Here is a 20,627-nt window from a genome sequence, read left to right as displayed (position 1 = left end):
ACAGGTATATGTAGTTCATCACACCTCCAATTCTCCGGAACCTCTCCCGTCCCCATTGATGATGCAAAGATCATTGCCAGCAGATCAGCAATCTCCTCCCTCGCCTCCCACAGTAGCCTGGGGTACATCTCATCTGGTCCCGGAGACTTATCCAACTTGATGCTTTGGAATGTATCTATGCACAGCACCACACAAATATTCCCTGAACATTTGCCACATTTCTTCCATATATTTCCATGAGAACATCTGTTCCCAATTTATGCTTCCAAGTTCCGGCCTGATAGCTTCACATTTCCCTTTACTCCAATTAAATGCTTTCTTAACTTGTATGTTCTTATCCCTCTCCAATGCTATGGTAAAGGAGTTGGAATGATGATCACTATCTCCAAAATGCTCTCCCACTGACAGACCTGACACCTGACCAGGTACATTTCCCAGTGGCAGATCAAGTACAGCCCCTCCTCTTGTAGGCTTATCTACATATTGTGTCAGGAAACCTTCCTGAACACAACTAACAAACCCCTTGCTCTAGGGAGATGCCAATCCGTATTTGTGAACTTAAAATCTTCCACCACAACTGCCCTGTTATTATTACACCTTTCCCGAAACTATCTCCCTATCTGTCCCTCAATGTCCCTGTTACTGTTGGGTGGTCTACAAAAAAAATCCAGTAGAGTTATTGACCCTTTCCTGTTTCTAACTTCCACCCACAGAGACTCAGTGGGCAATCCCTCCGTGACTTCCTCCTTTTCGGCAGCCGTGACACTATCTCCGATCAGCCCCCACCTTTTTGCCTCCCTCCCTGTCCTTTCTGAAACATCTAAAGTCCGGCACTCTGAGTATCCATTCCTGCTCCTGAGCCATCCAAGTTTCTGTAATAGCCACAACATCATGGCTCCAAATACGGATCCACGCTCTAAGCTCATCGACTTTGTTCATGATGTATCTTGCATTAAAATAGACACATCTCAAACCATCAGTCTGAGTTCATCCCTTCTCTATCAGCTGCCTCTTGCACTGTCTCCAAGCTTTCTCTATTTGGGAGCCAACAGCACCTTCCTCCATCTCTTCAGTTTGGTTCCCACCCCCAGCAAATCTAATCTAAACTGTCCCCAATAGCCTTAGCAAAACTCTCTGCCAGGATATTGATCCCCCTTGGATTCAAGTGCAACCTGTCCTTTTCGTAAACGTTACACCTGCTCCAAAAGAGGTCCCGATGATACAAAAATCTGAATCCATGTCCCCTGCTCCAATCCCTCAGTCACGCATTTAGCCTCCGCCTCATTCTATTCCTATACTCACTGTTGTGTGGCATAGGCAGTAATCCTGAGATTACTATCTTTGAGGTCCTGCTTCTCAACTTCCTTCCTAACTCACGGTAGTCTGTTTTCAGGACCTCCTCCCTTTTACTACCTATGTTGTTGATACCAATATGTACCACGGCCTCTGGCTGTTCACCTTCCCACTTCAGGATATCGTGGACACAATCAGAAACATCCTGGACCCTGGCACCTGGGAAGCAAACTATCATCCGTGTTTCTATCCTGCATCCACAGAATTGCCTTTCTGACTCCCTAACTATAGAGTTCACTATTACTGCAGCCTTCTTCCTTTCCCTACCCTTCTGAGCTACAGGGCCAGACTCTATGCCAGAGGCACAGCCACTGTTCCTTCCCCCAGGTAGGCTGCCTCCCCCCCCCAGCAGTACTCAAACAGGGGTGCTTATTGTTAAGGGGGACACCTACAGTGGTACTCTCTAGTAACTGACTCTTGCCCTTCCCTCTCCCGACTATTACCCACTTATTTGTCTCCCGAGGCCCTGCAGTGACTACTTGCCTATAGCTGCTCTCTATCACCTCCTCATTTTCCTTGACCAGATGAAAGTCATCGTGTTGCAGCTCCAGTTCCCTAACCCAGTCCCTAAGGAGCTGCAGTTCGATGAAACCGGTGCAGATATGGCCTTCTGGGAGGCTGGGAGTCTCCCGGATTTCCCACATCTGACACCTGGTACAGAACACTGGCTTCACAGACATACTTCTGGTTTCTATCCTTCACAAGTAACTTACCTCACCTCCATCCATTATCATTGAAGCCCTCCTACTCTGACTTCATCTATTCTGCCACCCACTCCTCCGAGCCCACTCTATAAATCTGTCTTCTTTTCAAATTCTTCCCGCCGGTCTAACTACTGATGTCCACAAGCTTGCACCATTATCCTTCAATCAAGCTGCTGAAGAAAAATTTGTCTCCTTTTAAACTTTTCATGCCGTTCTAACTCTCTGAGCGTTAACATTTCAGGTCAAAAAGCCTTCGGTCTGAAATAGGAAAGAGAGAAGTAAGTTAGCTTTTTTTTTTGCATTCCTGGAATGACTATCCTTAAAATTATTAACACAAAAAGAAACACACAGGATGACTCTTTTGGAATGCTAAGAATAATTCTAGGGTTGGAATATGAACAGTAAATAACATGTTTTCACTGCATGCAATAGAGTAGTAAGATATACATTCAAAGAATAGATAGAATTTTACGACTTTTTTAGAACATTACACAAAACTGGGAAAAAGGCTCTTGTGTATATGAAGGTAAAAGACATCAGTCTTTAATAATCAAAGTGTATTTTTGGGTCTTTCCAAGCACTTGGATCTACTTGTTTTTGTCAGTTGAGGGAGGGCATAAACCTACTATCTGCAGAGCAGACAGAGGTCCATGAGCCAGCACTTATCAGAGGATCAGAGGTGGAGAGGGTCAGTAACTTTAAATTCCTCAGAGTCACTATCTTAGCAGACCTGTTCTGGATCCAACATATAAATAAATTGCAAAGAAAGTACGACAGCACTTCTACTTCCTCAGAAGTCTGTGGAGATTCGTCATGTTATCAAAAACCTTGGCAAACTTCTATAGGTGTGTGTTGGAAAGTGTGCAAACTGGCTGAATTATTACCTGGTATAAGAACAGCAGTGCCTTTGAGTGGAAAATCCAAAAACAGGTAGTAGATTTGATCCAGTGCATTGTGGATAAAGCCCTCCCAACCATTGAGCACATCGACATGAAATGTTGCCATAGAAAAGTAGCATCCATCATCAAAGATCCTCACCACCCAGGCCATGCTCTTTTCTCTCTGCTGCCATCAGGTAGAAGGTACAAGTGACTCAGGATTCACAACACCAAGTTCAAGAACAGGGTACTACCCCTCAACCATCAGGCTCTTGAAAAAAAGGGTAACTACACTCATTCTATTTCTGGTGTTTCCACAGCTGATGGTCTCACTTTAAGGACTCTTTATCTTGTTATTTCATTCTTTTGTTACTTATTGCTAGTTATTTTATATTTGCATTTGCACAGTTTGTTGTTCATCGATCCAGTTTACAGTTACTGTTTTATGGATTTACTCACAAGGAAAAGTATCTCTGGTGTTATGTGGTGACATGTATGTGCTCTGATAATAAATTTTACTTTGAACTTTGAACTTTGAGACTTGTGTCCTGTTTTTTTTTTGTTATTTGTAAGGCTTGTGCGTTATACCATGATGCTACACCGTCTTTTTTGTCTCATGTTATACCAGTCTCTTGTGATACTGGCTGAGCCAAAGAGTGAAATATTGTATTATAAAGTAAAGCCTCCCTGAAGACCCTGGTGCAGGATTATCCTTTGTGAGAGACAATGAGAGAGAGAAGAACAACATTTCTCACAGTGGTGGCTTGATGCACATTTTAAATTTAACTTTCTGCTGATTGAGTAATATGGAGTTGCTCTTTAGTGTAAATCTTCATGCCACTGGGTGATATCATTTTTTTTATTTCCAATTCCATTTTTATTTCCTTTTTCTACTTACACTGTGAAAGTAATGGGTAACTATCCCAAATGATAGTTGTACATTTGAGGATATTTGAACCCTGATATTATTCATGAAGAGAATCAAAGGCACAGGATAGCATCAGCAATTCAAGAAGACAATTCACCACTGCCTCTTCAAGGAAAACTGAGCAAGGAAAATAAATGCCAGACATACCCACATACCAGAGAGAATAAAATAAAGGTTCTTGGCTAATCAGGGACTTCCATACCTGTTCCTCCTTTTGATTGTTTTCAGAATTCACCTTAGGCCTTGAGGCATGAGTACTTCTTTGGCCTTGACTAAGTTCATCCCATCTAACTCCACTCTGACTTTATGATTGTCTAACAACCTTATCTTACCTGGGTTAGTTACACTAATCAGTAAGATTATCATCATCAGAATGCTATCACAATCCAACCAGGAAAACAGCTCAGACTTAAAACTGGCAAAACATTGTGCTCACCCTACACATATTTAACTTGAAACTCTGCTCCTGCAAGAGATGTGAGCACCATCAAGTTAATAAACCCTTTACAGGAATGGATCATGCTTTGTTCAGTGTGAAGAGTGGCACAAAGTTACAGTGACAGAGAATTCACCCTCTGTACTCACAAAATCGCCTTAAAACATGTGATGTGCTTGTAATTACTATGCAAAATGTGTTAAAGGCAGTCAGAATCTGTTGTAGGTGGTTTTCTGAAAGAGCTGCAACACTGTTGTCATCTGTGTATTGGAACTCGATGAGGGAACTCCTGGATGTCTTGTTTTTGGACTTGAGACGGGCGATATTGAAAAGTCTGCCATCTGTTCTGTAGACAATTTTGATTCCTGGGGGTAGGTCATCCTTGATAATGTGGATGATTGTCACAATGAAGATGGTGACCAAAGTTGGGATGTCCTTTCTACATATGGATGCCCTGAAAAGTACATTCGAATCCTGAGACTCTGCACGATGGCATGCTTGCCACAGTCATGGTCAACAATAGTAATTGTGAGCCTTTTCAAGTCAGATCAGGAGTAAAACAGGGATGCGTGATGAAAGTTGGACTTACCATCAATTCCCAGAAGACTCAAGTCATCTACCAACCATCACTAACTGAGACAAATCAGTTGATTGAATTGATTGAACCATCAATTCGGCTTGGCGAAATAACCCTGGAAAACATGGACCACTTTCTGTATCTTGGAAGTCACCTCTCCTCCAATGTTGACCTTAATGATGAGATCCAACATCGTCTTAAATGTGCTGGAACAGCTTTTGGACATCTCCGAACAGGAGTATTTCATGATCATAACACCTGAACAGACACCAAAATGTTAGTGTACAAAGCAGTGGTGATCCCAATGCTCCTGTATGCATCAGAAACCTGGACAACATACCAATGACATCTGAAGGCACTTGAAAAGTTCCATCAACGCTGTCTTCGAAACATCTTAAATATCAGCTGGGAAGATAGAAGAAGCAATGTCAGCATGCTAAATGAAGCAAAAACAACAATCATCGAAGCCTACGTCATCAAGAACCAACTAAGATGGAGCGGTCACGTTGTTCGGATGAAAGACGAATGTCTGCTGAAACAAATCTTCTACTCACAGCTTAAAGAAGGCAAGCGTAAAAGAGGCGGACAACAGAAGAGATTCAAAGACGTCTTAAAAGCCAACATGAAGAAATGTAACATCGACATCAACAATTGGGAAACCAATGCCAAGGACAGAAAACTCCGGCAAGCTGACATCCAAGAAGGAACAGCAACTTTCAAAGCCAACAGATGTGCAGAATTAGAAGAAAACAGAAGAAAATGGAAAGAGAGGCAGCAACTACCAAAGCCCGATCTGCCATCTGGAACTACCTGTCCTGAATGCGGAAGAACTTTCAAAGCCAAGATTGGACTCATAAGCCACTTGAGAACCCATAAATAGATCAACCATCATCGTCAACCTCCAGGGATAGCCATGACGAAAATGTGCACCTGATGTTGGTTTTTGCCAAGCTCTGTGTCCCTGTTTACTCCTTCCAAACAAATAATAGCACATGCTCAAGTACAAGAATGCAGCACTAAAGGTGAACTGTACTGGCTGAGCTGCAGCTGTCTCTGACATCTTTAAGCTGAGCCCCATCTATCTACACTGTGATTGGAGCATATGGATATTATGTTATTATTTTGAAAAATCACGGGGAAGTTTTCCATGAAGATCTGTCCAATATTTATTACACATTCAGCATAATTAAAATGATTATCTTACTGTTCATTATATCACTGCAAATCCTTGGAATTCTGCTGTGTGCTAAGATGCACAAACGCTTTGAGATAAGAATGACCACATTTCAAATGTAATTCATTGGCTTTGTACCTGTCAGGAACACAGAAAACCTACGGCACAATACAGGCTTTTTGGCCCACTATGCTGTACCGAACATGTACTTACATTAGGAATTACCTAAGGTAACCCATAACCCTATATTTTTCTGAGATTATGCATTGTGCTGTATAATTGAAAGATATTTTTAAATCTAATACAGAGCTTGGCTGAAGTCAACTTGGATATGAGCTTGATCTCTCTGCGCCAGTGGGAGAGATGATGTTTGCGATCTAGTTAAGTAATTAATCCTTTACCTTCTCCTAAAAGCGCATCCCTGCAAGCATTTCTCAGATATAACCAATAACAGCTTAAATTAGAAATCTTTGTTCATAACTGTTGCATTGCTGCTGTTCTAATGGAGTCATTAAGGTATAGCCTCATTTTTCCAGAACTTTTAAAATGATATTACACCAGTTATTTTTAGTGTAGCTTCCTGAATCCCACCTTTCTGTTCTTTGTCTAAATGACCATTGTTATTTCCAAAACTATTTACTTATATATGGAGTACTGGACTGCTGCCTGTGTTCCTCTGTATAAGTTTGAAACTTTTCTGTCAATATGCGCTGCCTTTGCTTCAGTGCCTCTATGTATGGACTATACAGTGCATATGACAATTTATTTTCCTGAACAAGAAGTCCCTGAAACTATAATCTTTATGTGGTTTTTAGGCAGTTGTGGTGAACTACATATACCTGTCTGGACACGCCCCCACCCACCCCCCCCCCCGCCGCTGACTGCTCCTGTGGCTCCTCCTACAGACCCCTGTATAAAGGCGATTGAAGGCACTGCTCCTCCCTCAGTCTCCAGGATGTTGTGTGGTGGTGTCTTGCTGCTGACGGTGCTTTCTTCTAGCCATTAAAAGCCTACCTTGACTCACGTTTCCAAGAGTTATTGATGGTGCATCAGCAGTATCATTTTTAAAGCTGATATCTCTGGATTTCCAACTATCTTTTCACAGAATTGTCACCCTCTGCACTTACTAGTATACGAAGTTGGTCCTTCATGTGATATTCTGGGCACTTAACAGGCTATTTTATCTGTCCTGCCACAGTGGCTAAATGTAATCCATCATTCAATGTCCATTAGCTGATAGCTAAAGAGGACACAGTGCACAATGTTCAAACATACGAAAATGAGATGCACAAAGGACAGATTGTCCCAGATCTCAGTGCATTACATTTTCAGGATATTATTCATAAAGCTCGAATTAAGTAGAGAAAAATTACAATATTTATCTTCTTGATAAATCTGAATTATTCAATAAATGGTCCTTTATTTGTGCAGACTAATTAATTACCTAATTAGTTGTAAATGAATTGTTTTAGATCACCTATATTTCTCAAATTACATTGAAATACCACCCAAGTTGAAAATAACATGAATCCAATGAAGTACTTCACTCATTTATGCAATTCTATGTTTGGTTAAGTACATATAACTAAAGTTGTTTCTGAAGAGATTTATAGTCTTGGCAAGGTTGATTATTTATTGAAGGCTCAATAACTTTGTGCTTTTGGATGTGCCTTTAAGAACTTGCTGAAGGACAAGCAAAGCAAAATCCGCCATATCAGTGGCTAGAATTGTAAACAACTTCTCAAACACAGGACTCTCAAACTAAAGTTGTCTGTCCTGTGTAACATTAATGTATGTTGCCTATTTTCACAAGAATCCACTGGAAGTTGTGGGGGCAGCGGCTGAAGTACTAGGACTCATGCACCTGCTGATCATTAAAAAGAGCAACTAGTGAGGTCCCAGTTGCAACAAATGCTGCACAAAAGTCAGAGACGAGAAAAAGAGAATCAAAGTTAAGGGATTGATTTTATGTATTAAAATATTTCACTTTTTGCAGTGATTATACTTTTCATACCATTACTTTATAGGGCCCCATATCTTATTTGATACTTTTCGTGATACAGCTAAAAATTTCAGCCACTGGGTTGACTCAGAAGATCACTCTTCATCTCATTTCTCCGCTTTTTATTTCTCCACTCCCCTCTAATTAATTTCCACCCAACATGCCCATCATCTCCCCCTTTTTCTCCACCATCAGTCACACTAGGGATAATGGAGTAGGTAGATATCTGCTGAAGCTGGGGTCAGCCCTGGCTGCTTGGAGATGTGAGACAGCAACCCCAGCAGCATTGGAGTGCATCCATAGCTTCAAGTCTAAGGTCGTGCTTCAAGAACTTAGCTCAGCCCGAAATCAATTCAAGCTTTAGTGCAGCTTGCCACGGGTGATTAAATGCTCATTCAACCTGCAAAGCCCACATCCCTTTAAACAAATATACAAAATACAGCCTGAGCTTCATCGTATCCAAATAGCCATGAAACAAAGAAAAAATATTGAAGTCTTTGAAAGAGAGGACATAAACCTCCCCCCCCATGCACATAAAAGAAAAAAGAAACAAAAATCTCTCACACAAATACTATCAGATTGCCCACATGGCAAACGGCAGCTAGAAAATCAAACCCCAAAGCCCCAACCTTCTTCTTTGCAAAAAGAACTAACATATTTCCTCCATGAAAAAAATCAACAATCACATTAAACCCCCAATCCTCTCTCTCGCACACACAAAAGTAGCAGATCACCTGCACAGAAAATCACCATCAAAAATATCAATCCCAAATCCCCAAACCCTCCTTCACACAAAAAATCTAACGAATTGTCCACCCAGAAAACAGCAACCAGGACATCAACCCCCAACCCCTAACCCCTAACAAGAAAGGAAACACAGAAACCTGAGGGAGACCAATATGAATTGCAGTCCACACAAATAACCACATAAATCTCAGAATTTCGATAATATATTCCATCATCATCAAGGAAAGCGACCGCACAAACATAAAGAGTATCTGCTCGCTCTCCTCAATATTCATCTTGACGTTTCAATTTTCCTTGATGCTTTAATGAATGAGAAATGGAGTTGATAATGAATGAGAAATGGAGTTGATAATGAATGAGAAATGGAGTTGATAATGAATGAGAAATGGAGTTGATAATGGCCTTGCATCCCATCTCTGGACATTTCCTCAAGGCAGCCAGTGCTCGTGCTCCTCTCCTGGAATTTTCTCAAGGACAACAGAGTGCTAGGTCACTCAGTTGAATTCCAAACTGTAAGTCACAAGCTTTAAGTTTTAGAAACACAATTAAGATATAAAGAATAAATAAAAGACATAGAAAAGGTGAAACTATTGACTATCTGGAAGACATAACCCAAGGAATCATTGTTTGCTAGTGCCATGTTGATGCTGATGAAGAAGATATTTTGTGAGTTGTTCAAGAAAACGATTGTGAAACATTAGTAAAATTTTCCGAGAAGATGGTGAAGCAATGGCCTGGGTCAAGTTGAGAGCAGTGTGGACGAGACTTGATAAAAGACATGGAAGAAATTTAAGAAAAAAGAAATTCAGTTCCATACTCTTGCAGGGCACACTTTCAAGTAATCAATGGAATTTAAAAGAATACTACACAAACTTTAATGAACGTCATGCAAGATTGTGGTGATGCAACCTGACAACATAATTCACCTAATTACACACAACATTAGCCAATTGAGCACACCCTAGCAACATCTTAAAACTACTTCTTAAATTCCAGAGCTAAGTTATCCCCTGATCATTAGGTGCACATATTGCAAGTCCTACCTGTTCCTATATGTGATAATTTTACTAGGTTGGTGTGTCAGACAATGAATTTGCAAAAGGAGTGGAATTTCAAAAATTGCCTCAGAGGTAATCTGAACATTTACTCAGGTCTTCTTGTGAGCTTTAGAGCCAATTAAAAAAAATGTGAAGTTTAATTATTGTTGTATTTTAGGAAACATGATATTAGGCAGCTATTCCATATTCCTACAATGATAAATCTTATCATCAAGCCATTTGTCAATAGCATAGTAGCTGACACTACAATTGATACTTGCTGGCTAGAAATGTCAGAGGCAGAGTAATTAGTGGGACTAATAACTCTGCTTCACACTGATCATTACTAGCAACCTACTGCTTATTTTTATGGAATTATGGGACTGTAGAGTTTATCCCTCCTGTGCTACCTGTTATTCCTTTCACCTTGTGTATCTTGGCCATGACATAATGAAATTAAGACATCTTAATATTGTAAGTAACTTGAAAATGACCCATCAATAAGTGTTATTTATTTGCCAACTCTCCAATAATTGAGCAAAAAGCTGCCAATGATGGAGTGCAAAATTACAACAAACAGAAAATGTTGTAATTAACGGACAGGTATTCATGATTTCCAGAAACAAACTTACTGTTTTAGATAAAAGACCCTTCAGTTGAACTGGGAAAAAAGAGAAAATAAGCTTGTTTTAATTTTCAGAGAGATGGAGGATTTCTTTTTCTTTCCTATCTCTGATCATTAATTTTAACATAATTGTTACTTTTCTGTTTTTATTCTACACCTCATTACAGCAGTTGCACATTTTGGAGGTTAACAGCAATCTTAACATCTCATTCTGGGTACAAGAGATATTTAAATTCACTTTATCAAAATAAACTATAATTTTACATTTATCCTTTGTGTTGAATTACTTGATATCACATGTGCTAACTATCTTCAGAATACAATAGTAGAATAGACCATTTATCCCATTCTAATGATCTAACAGTCAAACAAAACTACTTTGGCATTAGCTATCTATGATAGAAGAAAATCTTTAATCCTTGCAAGCTCAATTTCAGCAAGATTTCAAAAATTACCCATACCAATTCATGTCGAACAATTGTTTTGTACAGCTAAAAATGTATAATACTAGGACAAATATCACCAACTGGACAAATCCATTTCAATGGTTGACAGAATATTATATAATTAATTGGTGCTTATCCTTATAATGAAGGATATATATACTTAATCATTAAAAATAGGCCTTCTGCATTGACACCACATATTAAAAAAAATTATCAGTGTAAACAGAAGCCAAATAATAGAAAAACTCAAATTTTGTTTCGGTCACCACTGTTTTGACTAACTTATCATTAACAATTTTTCTAAATATATTTTCTAGTAGCTATACCAATTAGTATGTTTCACGGTATAGTTGTTTTTAGTTTATAACATGTTAATAACTTTTTTGCTGTGATTAGATAGAAAAGTAATGCATCATTCGGTTTGTTATTATTGTTTTACAGAATAATTGATAAAGCAAAGCTGCTTGTGCAAATTGACCGAGGAGCATTCGGAAATCTTCCGCAGTTAAGATACATGTAAGAGGAATCAATAATTTTGACTCCTGTACGTTATGGATATTAATGTCAAAATAGAAAATAAGCACAGTAGTCAGACTTATATTTATGGAAAAGTAGTTCCTAAAGTTTGTAGCTGAACCTTAACAATGAAAGAAAATAAAGCAGATATGCACACTCAATAGTGACAAAACTTGATGGTGCTGATATTTATCACACTGGAGATTGTACAGGCTGGGAGACTGAAAATGGCCCAAGGAATTACAGATACAGATGCCCTGCCAATAATATTGACATGAGGCCTTTGCAGTTTTTCTTCTGTTTCCCCTTCAGCAGTCAGCAATTTTGACTGCCTGACCAGCCACAAGCATGCGGTTAACTGGATGAAGCAAAAGCCTGAATAATCATTTAGAAACATGGTTAGTAAGTCTAGCTCATGGGGGCTGGAGGGTCCCTTCCTCAACTATTTGCTAGAATTTTCAGAAAAAAAGATGGGCTAAAGCCATTCTGACTTCAATTTGACTGTTTTTTTTACTGACTTTCAGCATTATAAATGTTTCAACAAACAAATCAATAGCAATTTTAGGTAACAGCTCAATGCCAGTTAAATCCAGAAACCCAAAAGTTGCAATCAAAATTGACCCATTTCAGAAAATGTTTTCTCACTAAGAGGCACAGCTCTAAATACATGGAGCAGTGTGGATTATAGAACAGCAGGGTTAAATGATGTAAGTACGGACCTGTGATTTGAACATCAGTGATGGGAAGGTTATTGAGATGAAAATATCTGAGGGACAGGATTAACCCACACTTGCAAAGGCAGAGGTTAATTAAATCTTTGGAATGGTCTTGTTATGGAAGATCCTGTCTAACCTACTTGATGAGTGCAGTGTGGTTGAAGTTGCCTGCATGGACTCTTGTGAGGCCTTTTACATGGAAAACTGGTTCTGAAGACTGGATTCCCTGGAATAAGCTATCAAACTGGATCTAAGATTGGCTTGGTAGTAGAACGAAGAGAGAGGTGTTGGAGGGTTGTTTTTGTGATTGAAAGCCTGTGATCAGTGGTGTTCTTCAGGGATTGATGCAGGGACTCCTACTGTTCCTAAAGTACGCTGATGATTGGGGTGGAAAAAATGACTACTAATTTCATAGAAGACATGAAGATTGGTAATGATGCTGGAAGAGAGAAAGGTAATCATAGGATGTGGAATGACAACACTCTTAATCATATGTTAAAATGGGCAGAGAAATGGAGGATGTAGCTTAATTCTTGTAAGTATGATACAATGCATTTGGAGAGTACTAATAAGGCTTTGAGGTAACTGAAGAACACAGATACCTCAGTGCATACATTCAAACACTCAAGAAGATGAGAGTGTGGGTAGCAGTGGTGAAGAAGACATGCAGGCTACTCACCTTCATGTACTGGGAAATAGAATATAAGAGCAGGAACCTTATGGTACAACCTTATAAAGCATTGTTTAGGTCACAACAATGTACAGTTCTGGTCACCACACAACAGAAGAATGTGATTGAATTAAGATTCACTAGTTCACCTGGAGTGGAGATTTTTACTTATAAGGAGGAACTGGATAGCCTGTGTTTGATTTCCTTGGAGTGGGAGAGTCTGAGTATGAAAGGTGTACAAAATTAAAAGGGATATTGATGGTGATAGTAGGTAGGTAGTGGAAAACTTTCCTCTGTGGCAGAAGAGTCCAAAAGTATAGATTTAAGGCAAAGATTGAGAGGATTATGGAGGGTAGCTGGAATTTCAAACATATGGCTTAAGTGGATGAGGGAGGTGGACACTCTCACAACTTTTAAGAAGCATCTAAACAAGCACTTGAATCGCCCAGGCAGAGGAGGTTATGGGTAACTGGGTTTATTATGAATGGCTCGTGATGGCTGGCATGGATGTTGTTGCCCAAAAAGCCTATTTCTAATTTGAGGGTGGTAAGGAAATAATGATGAAATTGGCATGGTCCTGCTGAGTCCTGAAATGTCCCGAAACGTCAGCTATATGTTTTTCCTGGATGCTGCCCGGCCTGCTGAGTTTGTCCAACATTTTGCATGTGTTGCAATAGAATTGGCAAAATTGGGATAGCTTTGCTGGGGCCAACTTGAATGACCACTCAGTGTGCCATGTAAAGCAAAGTTGTTTACCAGACATAAGAGCTTTAAGAGCTAAAGGAGCCACGCTTTCCCCAGAAAGACTCCTGCATAATACACCCATATTCCGGAGTCAGTAGACAAAACTTTAATTTCACCTCTGAGTTTCCTGAGATTTAAAAGAATCTTGCATACAAGCAGTTGTATTTAAATCAAGAACATTTACAGTGGGAGTTCGAGTTCAGTATGTTAAAATAAAGTTCTATCTACTCAAGACAAATGTAGTCGCAAACTATGGCACCCACCACTGTAAACTCAGCAACAAGTGGGTTGGCTTCCTTAAGGGTTTCACTCCTTCTGACATTAATCCAGAAAGAGTTAATAATGATCCCAAGTACTTGCATTATATTAAAATCTGGCAAGAAGCATACATTTCCTGTGACTATCACACTTAGTTTCACACTTAAGGAAGCACATTTCAGACAGCAGATTCCACCTGTCTTTAATCAGTGCTACTGAAGAACACTTTTGAGGCAGTCATATGTCACTTGAACAAAATTTACTTCACTTCATACATTTCAAAAAGGGGTAGAAAGATCTACTGCAACATGAGAGATTTTCTAATTAACTGCAAAAGTTACTTTATAGATTGGCTTCTAGTTGACCTAAGGAAATGATAGCAATTAATACATTGTTGCCTAATGCAACATGCATATAGCTTTACAGGACTTTGGGGAGAAATGTACTTAACTCTTCGGTAGTGTTTTAAAGGGTACTGCCTGCAAGCTTCTGCTCTGTGCTTATGTACATCAGAATGGAAGCACAGAAAGTGATTGGGGTCAGTTGCCAATCCATTTTCTAATTCCCTTACCTTTCCTTAGGGCCTCTGCTGGGGAGGTCTGTGCCAGTTTGTGTAGTCATCTATGCCTTTCCACTGTATAAGTAACTGACAGGTATCAACAGAAATATTCCTCTACATCTCTTCACAGGTCAGGTGCTTTTTTAAGTGGTAATCATGGTCAGTATTTGTTGTAGTTTTGCTCTTACATTTCATAGTGTATTTTATAATATTTGTGTTGTTTTGTAAAGAAGAATGGAGCAAGCTGATCTGTGCTGTTAGTACTGAGTTTGATTTTATTATTGACACATACATTTTGAATGGAAGAAAAGAACATCAACATGGCAAAAGGCATTCTTTTGTTTCATCTTCAGCATGGCTTTGGATAATTAGTTAATTTCTTGATTAAAAAAATCAACATTTTATTGATTTTTGACATGATTATTTGAGAGACTTTTAACAAACTTCTTAAGGATCTCAAAGTATTTTTTTTAAAATTTTGACTCAAATCCTAGGTTCAAAGCTGAAAGAGCAGCTATTGAATATGTTTTGCTGCATTGGTTTGATGTGAAAATCTGCCAGGTTTGATTGTGTTGGTTTTCAAATGTAAATTTCAACATCCCTGAAGAATTATCTACTTGTCCAAGATACAAAGAATAATTATCAGTGATTCCATTGTACAATGGTCCAGAATCTTAACAGCTTTTACTCACTGCTAGTAACCAAACAAAGTAATACAACCACAAATCTCCTATGAATTCCAGCCTCCCACAAATGACTATATAAGTCTCACCTCGACCCCCAACATCTTGCCATCTATATCTCCAATATTAGAGATATGACAATATAAAATCAGTAGACTTGTGGGAACCTTTCTTATTTTCCAGTCCTAAACTTTAAGAATGTATTTTAGCAGACAAGCAAAGTTTGTGAAGTGGTATTCCATCTAGACTCACTCTACTTTTAACCAAAGGTGAAATGACAAAGCACCATCAAACAGAATGCAATAACACAGTAAGGTATAATGTTTGGTTATTCCTTGTTATTCTGAGACCTTGAAGTATTTTTGCCATAAGTAAAGACAAATTAGATCATTAGATTCAGTCTCAAAAGAGTACAATATAAATTTTGAACAAAATGTATCAAAGTGAGCTTTATGGAACTGGCCAAACATGGCATTTCAGAATCAGAATCAGGTTTACCATCACTGGCATGTCATGAAGTCTGTTGTTTTGTGAAAGCAGTACATTGCAATATGTAATAATAAAAATAAATTACAATAAGAATATATAAAATAAGAAAATTAAATAATTAATGCTAAAGGAAAGGGGAAAATACTAAAGTAGTGTTTATAGGTTCATTGTCTGTTCAGAAATCATAGCGGAGGTGAAGAAGCTGTTCCTGAAATGTCGAATGTGTGTCTTCAGGCTCCTGTACCTCCTCCTTGATGGTAGCAATGAGAAGAGGGCTTGCCTTGGATGTCGTCAATGATGGATGTTGCTGTTCTGATGGTGTCCTGAATGCTGGAGAGGCTAGTGCCCATGATGGAGCTGGCTGAGTTTACAACTTTCTGCAGCTTTATCCTATCTTGTGCAGAGGTTCCTCCATACCAGATGGCAATGCAACAAGTTAGAACACTCTCTATGGTATTTGTGGTGAACTACATATACCTGTCTGGACACGCCCCCCGGCTGACTGCTCATGTGGCTCCTCCCACTGACCGTGGCTCCTCCCACAGACACTGGTATAAAGGCAATTGAGGCCTGAGCCCTGTCCTCAGTCTCCAGGATGTAGCATGGTGGTCAATTGCTGCTTGTTCTTTCTTCCAGTCATTAAAAACCGTTATCTCGCCTCACGTCTCAGAGAGTTATTGATGGTGCATCAGTACTTCTGTGGAAATTTGCCAGTGCCTTTAATGACATACCAATTCTCCTCAAAAACCTAATGAAATGTAGCCACTGTTGTGCTTCTGTTGTAATTGCATCAATGTTAGGCTGAGGACTGTTCCTCAGAGGTATTGACACTCAGGAACTTGAAACTGCTTACCCGTTCCACTTCTGATCCCTTGATGAGGACTGGTGTGTGTTCCCCCAACTTCCCTTTCCTGAAGTCCACAATCAATTCCTTGGTCGTACTGATGCTAAGTGCAAGATTTTTGTTGCGACACCACTCAAACTGCTGATCTAGCTTGCTCCTGTATGCCTCCACGTTGCCATCTGAAACTCTGGCAAAAATAGTTGTGTCATTGGCAAATTTATAAATGGCATTTGAACTGTACCTAGCCACATAGTTGTGGGTGTAGAGAGAGTAGAGCAGTGTGTTAAGCATGCATCCTTGATTGCCAGCCAGGTCAAGATGTATTTCCGATCTGCACAGACTGTGAGGAAGCCAAGAATCCAGTTGCAGAGGGAGCTACAGAGGCTCAGGTTTTGGAGCTTGTTGATTAGAGCTTGTGTTAAACGCTGAGCTGTAGCCATTACACAGCAGCCTGACAAAGTTATTACTATTGTCCAATGATCCAAGGCTGAGTGGAGAGCCAGTTAGATTGCATCCGCTGTAGAAATGAATCATGAATCCTATCAGATTTGCAGGGAATATAAATCAGACTGTGAACTAAATACATTCATTAATCAGCAATAACCCATAAAATGTTATATATCTTTGAAGATCAAGAGATAATAAATAGATTTCTATAAGACATATTTACATATTTGATATTAGATGGATGAAGGTATTAATTACATTTTTATTGCAGTAATTACTAGGTATATTCCTAAACATATTATAACAATTAGTGTTAGCTATTCAGGTTATATTTTTCTTCAATGGCATCTTAATATATTCAGTAGATTAAGTTGTACACTGCATTTATATTTTATTATTACAGTTGTTACTCATAAAATTTGCATGTTAATGAGAATTAGTCACTATCTGCCACTGAAATATTATAGTTACTAATCAGCTTGATAGATTTGTTGGAAGAATGTTATGCTACCCATTTTACATAACCTAATCATTAAAAAGAACAAAATCCCTGGCCTAAAATCTTAAGTGCTGAGCACAATTAGTTTCTACCCAATTTTACTAAGGAAAGCTTGCTTGAGTTTTTCAATCTTTGTGTCTTCCTTTTTTTCTTGTTCAAAGCATTGGCCACCATCAGAAATGTATCCACATCTCATTCACATTCCTATTGCTTTATTTAAATGCAGAATAAATTTCAAAACATTATATCTAAGTTACAGCGAGTTCAGACTAATTACAGCAAAGTAACATGTATTTTTATTTAATGAGAACTTGTCAGTGAGTCAGCTTTTTTTGTGGCGCTGTGGTTAAGTGCAGAGCAGCTTAAAACAATTCTTGTCCATTTTTAAAAGATATAGTTCAATGAAGTTTGTCAAGCACTTCCGACGCCCATCTCTTCAGTCCTGCAAAGCAACAAACACAGTTGTGGGGTGTGCTCCAGAAGCTAATGAGTCTGGGAATTGGATGTGGCTGGGAGTTGCTAGGAGGAAAGATAAAGACACTGGGAATAGTGGAGATGAAGTTCAGAAACTCAAGAAACTGTAACAGGTCAAACAACCAAACATGTTGTGGTAGTGACCCGATTATGAGAAATATACCAAATTGTGTTTTTAGTAGAACTTTACATTCTCTAGTGAGGAGTTCAATTACAATCAATGCATAATTTATAACTTATGATGGGATTTCTTTGTACTCTAAGACCAAGAAAATGGAATGGCTGTGTTACAGACTTATCATCTGGCATACAGTTGTCAAATAATGATTCTTCACACCAACCTCACAAATGAGTTGGATACACTTTGTTTCAGTGATTGCTGAGGCTAGGAAATACTAAACCACTGTTTCAAAATTCCTGCATAATTCTAAATAATATCATTACTGGCATGCATGCTATATGTTATCATCAAGTATCTGGGTCTGTTGAAGATGTGTCAAGGAAGAGGTCATCTGCAGTTTCCCATCTCCTGCCAGGCACATTGTAAAATAAACGCTAGAGCTGTTGTCTCAGCATGATCCTGCTTGCTGTCACTGATCACCTGTACTTTGATAGAATGAGGCCCTTGAAGTTCCTCAAAGCCATGGATTTTATGTTACAGCCTGGATAGTAATCTTCGTAAACACCATAACTTCATAGATCTGGAATAGCCATTTGCTGTGGAACAATAGTGCTGACTTCTCAACCCAGTCTCAGTTTCTCATGAGTTAAATAATGAAACCATTAATAAATAATGAAATAGTGACATACTTTGTGCTTCAGTGCATTATGAATTGATTGATGACATAGATAAGCTTATGGAGTTCTGAATCAAGCATTGGAGCATTGCTTTTACTGGAATTGTCCCTGCGTATGAGATTGTTGCAGGCTGAATTTCTTATGGGCAATGAAGCAGGACATACCAGGGTCATTTCCCACAAATTTCCCTATGTAGGTGTTTCAAGGATGTAAGTATGATTAGGTAGGTTTTTATGCATTGCCGGTTATAAATCTTTCACGTAGTTACTCAAAGAAGGAAAAGCCTAAATGATTCCATCTTACAGACCATTAACAGTGACAATCAATACCTTGTTGTTAAAAATCTAGGGTGAAGTTGCCAGATATGAAAGGCAGAGCATGAAGTGCAAGGGTAACCCACTGGATTCCAAGATAATTAAGGGTTTTGCATGTTGATTAGTCAAATAATTCAGAAAACATATGTGATGCTCAAGCATGAATAAAAGTTTTGGAAGCACTAAAACCTATTAATTTGCAATTTGTGATGCATCCTTATCAACCATGTTTCTTATATATTCTTTTATTTCCACAGGACCATCACCAACACTGGAATTAGGTATTTCCCTGATATCAAAAACATACAATCTGAAGACTTTATCCTTCTGTAAGTTTTTTGGCAGTCTATAACCTTCTGGAAAACATAATAAATTAGTGTCCTTTCAATTAATCTTTTATTTTCTATTTTTTCTCTCCCTTACTGATATTGATTGAATAAACATTAATTGTGATCTGTAGTTAACCCTCAGCCTCAGAAGTGTGGATTCTAGATCATATCACCACCTTTTAAGAAACTATTTTTAATGACATTCTTTGTAAATAACTGCCATTGTGAATTTGAACAAATGTATAGAGAAAGCTATAATGTTGGCTGAAGCAGTAATGTTAAAAAAGGCAGCCTCGTTTCATCTGTAACCAACTCTATAATCACAGCAAGCAATAAAATAGATAACGGTGAAAATAATTAATAAAATAAGAAACTAAACATTTGAAACATAGCTTACATTCATACTAATTATTCTGAACTCACACCATTGATATTAAGAAGTTGAAAACATTAAAAAAAATGTTGGTGTGGAACTCTAAAACCTCTTGAGCCCTTCTGCTTTTCGATAAGATCATGGCTGATGTGCTAGCTTATCCACTTTTCCACCTGATCCCCACGTCTTTGAGGAATCTATCAGTCTCACTCTTGAATCAACTCTTTTCCTGGGCATCCATAACTCCCTTGACTAGAGTGTTCTATAGATTTACAAAACTCTAATAAAACTAAAAACAATTTCTCTACGTTATTGTAAGTTCAATGGCTGCTGACCTACCTGTGACTAGATTTCCCTGTCTCAAGAAACCAAAATCTGAGTCCAATTAAAGTTGAGCAACACAACCTAATCTTTTATCACCTTTCAAAATCTTCTATGTCTCAAATAAATTACTTCTCATTCTGTTAAACTGCTGCAGGTATACTGTTGCGTATACTTTAGATGGTGATACCAAACATGCAAACAGTACTCCAGGTGTGACCTTTCAAAAGTGCCGTATAATTCCCTTCCTTTAAAATATTTCAGTCTTATTGCTCCTTCTGTTTTACCTGGTTTGAAGACACATTAGCAATTTGTTTTGTCTTGGTGAAATCAAAATAGATTCAAACATGTCAGTAACTAGCAGTTGCTATCATTGTGTGTAGTGTATTCTGATAGTTGAGTAAGAAATGAGCCATTTTTGGCTCCTGTTCATTTCTTTTCATTTTTCTCAGTCTACCTTTCTCAGACTGAATTATTCTTTCCACCATTGAGCTTGATGTTTGATGGCATGAAGCTGAGATCATGTGATTGAATCTATTTCTCCTGTTAATTATGAACAGACCTTTGTGTAGCAAAAGTCAATTTTATCTTTGGAAACAAATCTATTTACCATGACTAAGATTATTGTAAATGGTTCTGAAAAATCCATGTGTCCTCAGCAGACATCCCACCTTGCAAAAACTTAT

The 20,627-nt window shown here is 38.6% G+C and overlaps 1 protein-coding gene across 1 annotated transcript in view; it reads left to right on the top strand.

Annotated features, from left to right (window-relative positions):
* LOC132402384 (lutropin-choriogonadotropic hormone receptor-like) overlaps positions 1-20,627 on the top strand; it is a gene marked incomplete at its 5' end in the record, with an annotated part of 170,316 nt that overhangs the window by 134,554 nt on the left and 15,135 nt on the right. Inside the window, 2 exons of the mRNA XM_059985241.1 lie at positions 11,349-11,423; positions 19,176-19,247. Coding sequence (XP_059841224.1) covers positions 11,349-11,423; positions 19,176-19,247 — 147 coding nt within the window. The remainder of the gene's footprint in view (positions 1-11,348; positions 11,424-19,175; positions 19,248-20,627) is intronic.

Source organism: Hypanus sabinus, chromosome 12 (assembly GCF_030144855.1).
Source record: "Hypanus sabinus isolate sHypSab1 chromosome 12, sHypSab1.hap1, whole genome shotgun sequence".
Classification (NCBI taxonomy): domain Eukaryota; kingdom Metazoa; phylum Chordata; class Chondrichthyes; order Myliobatiformes; family Dasyatidae; genus Hypanus; species Hypanus sabinus.
Note: the sequence above shows the minus strand (reverse complement) of the source record. Positions and strands in the feature narration are given on the sequence as shown.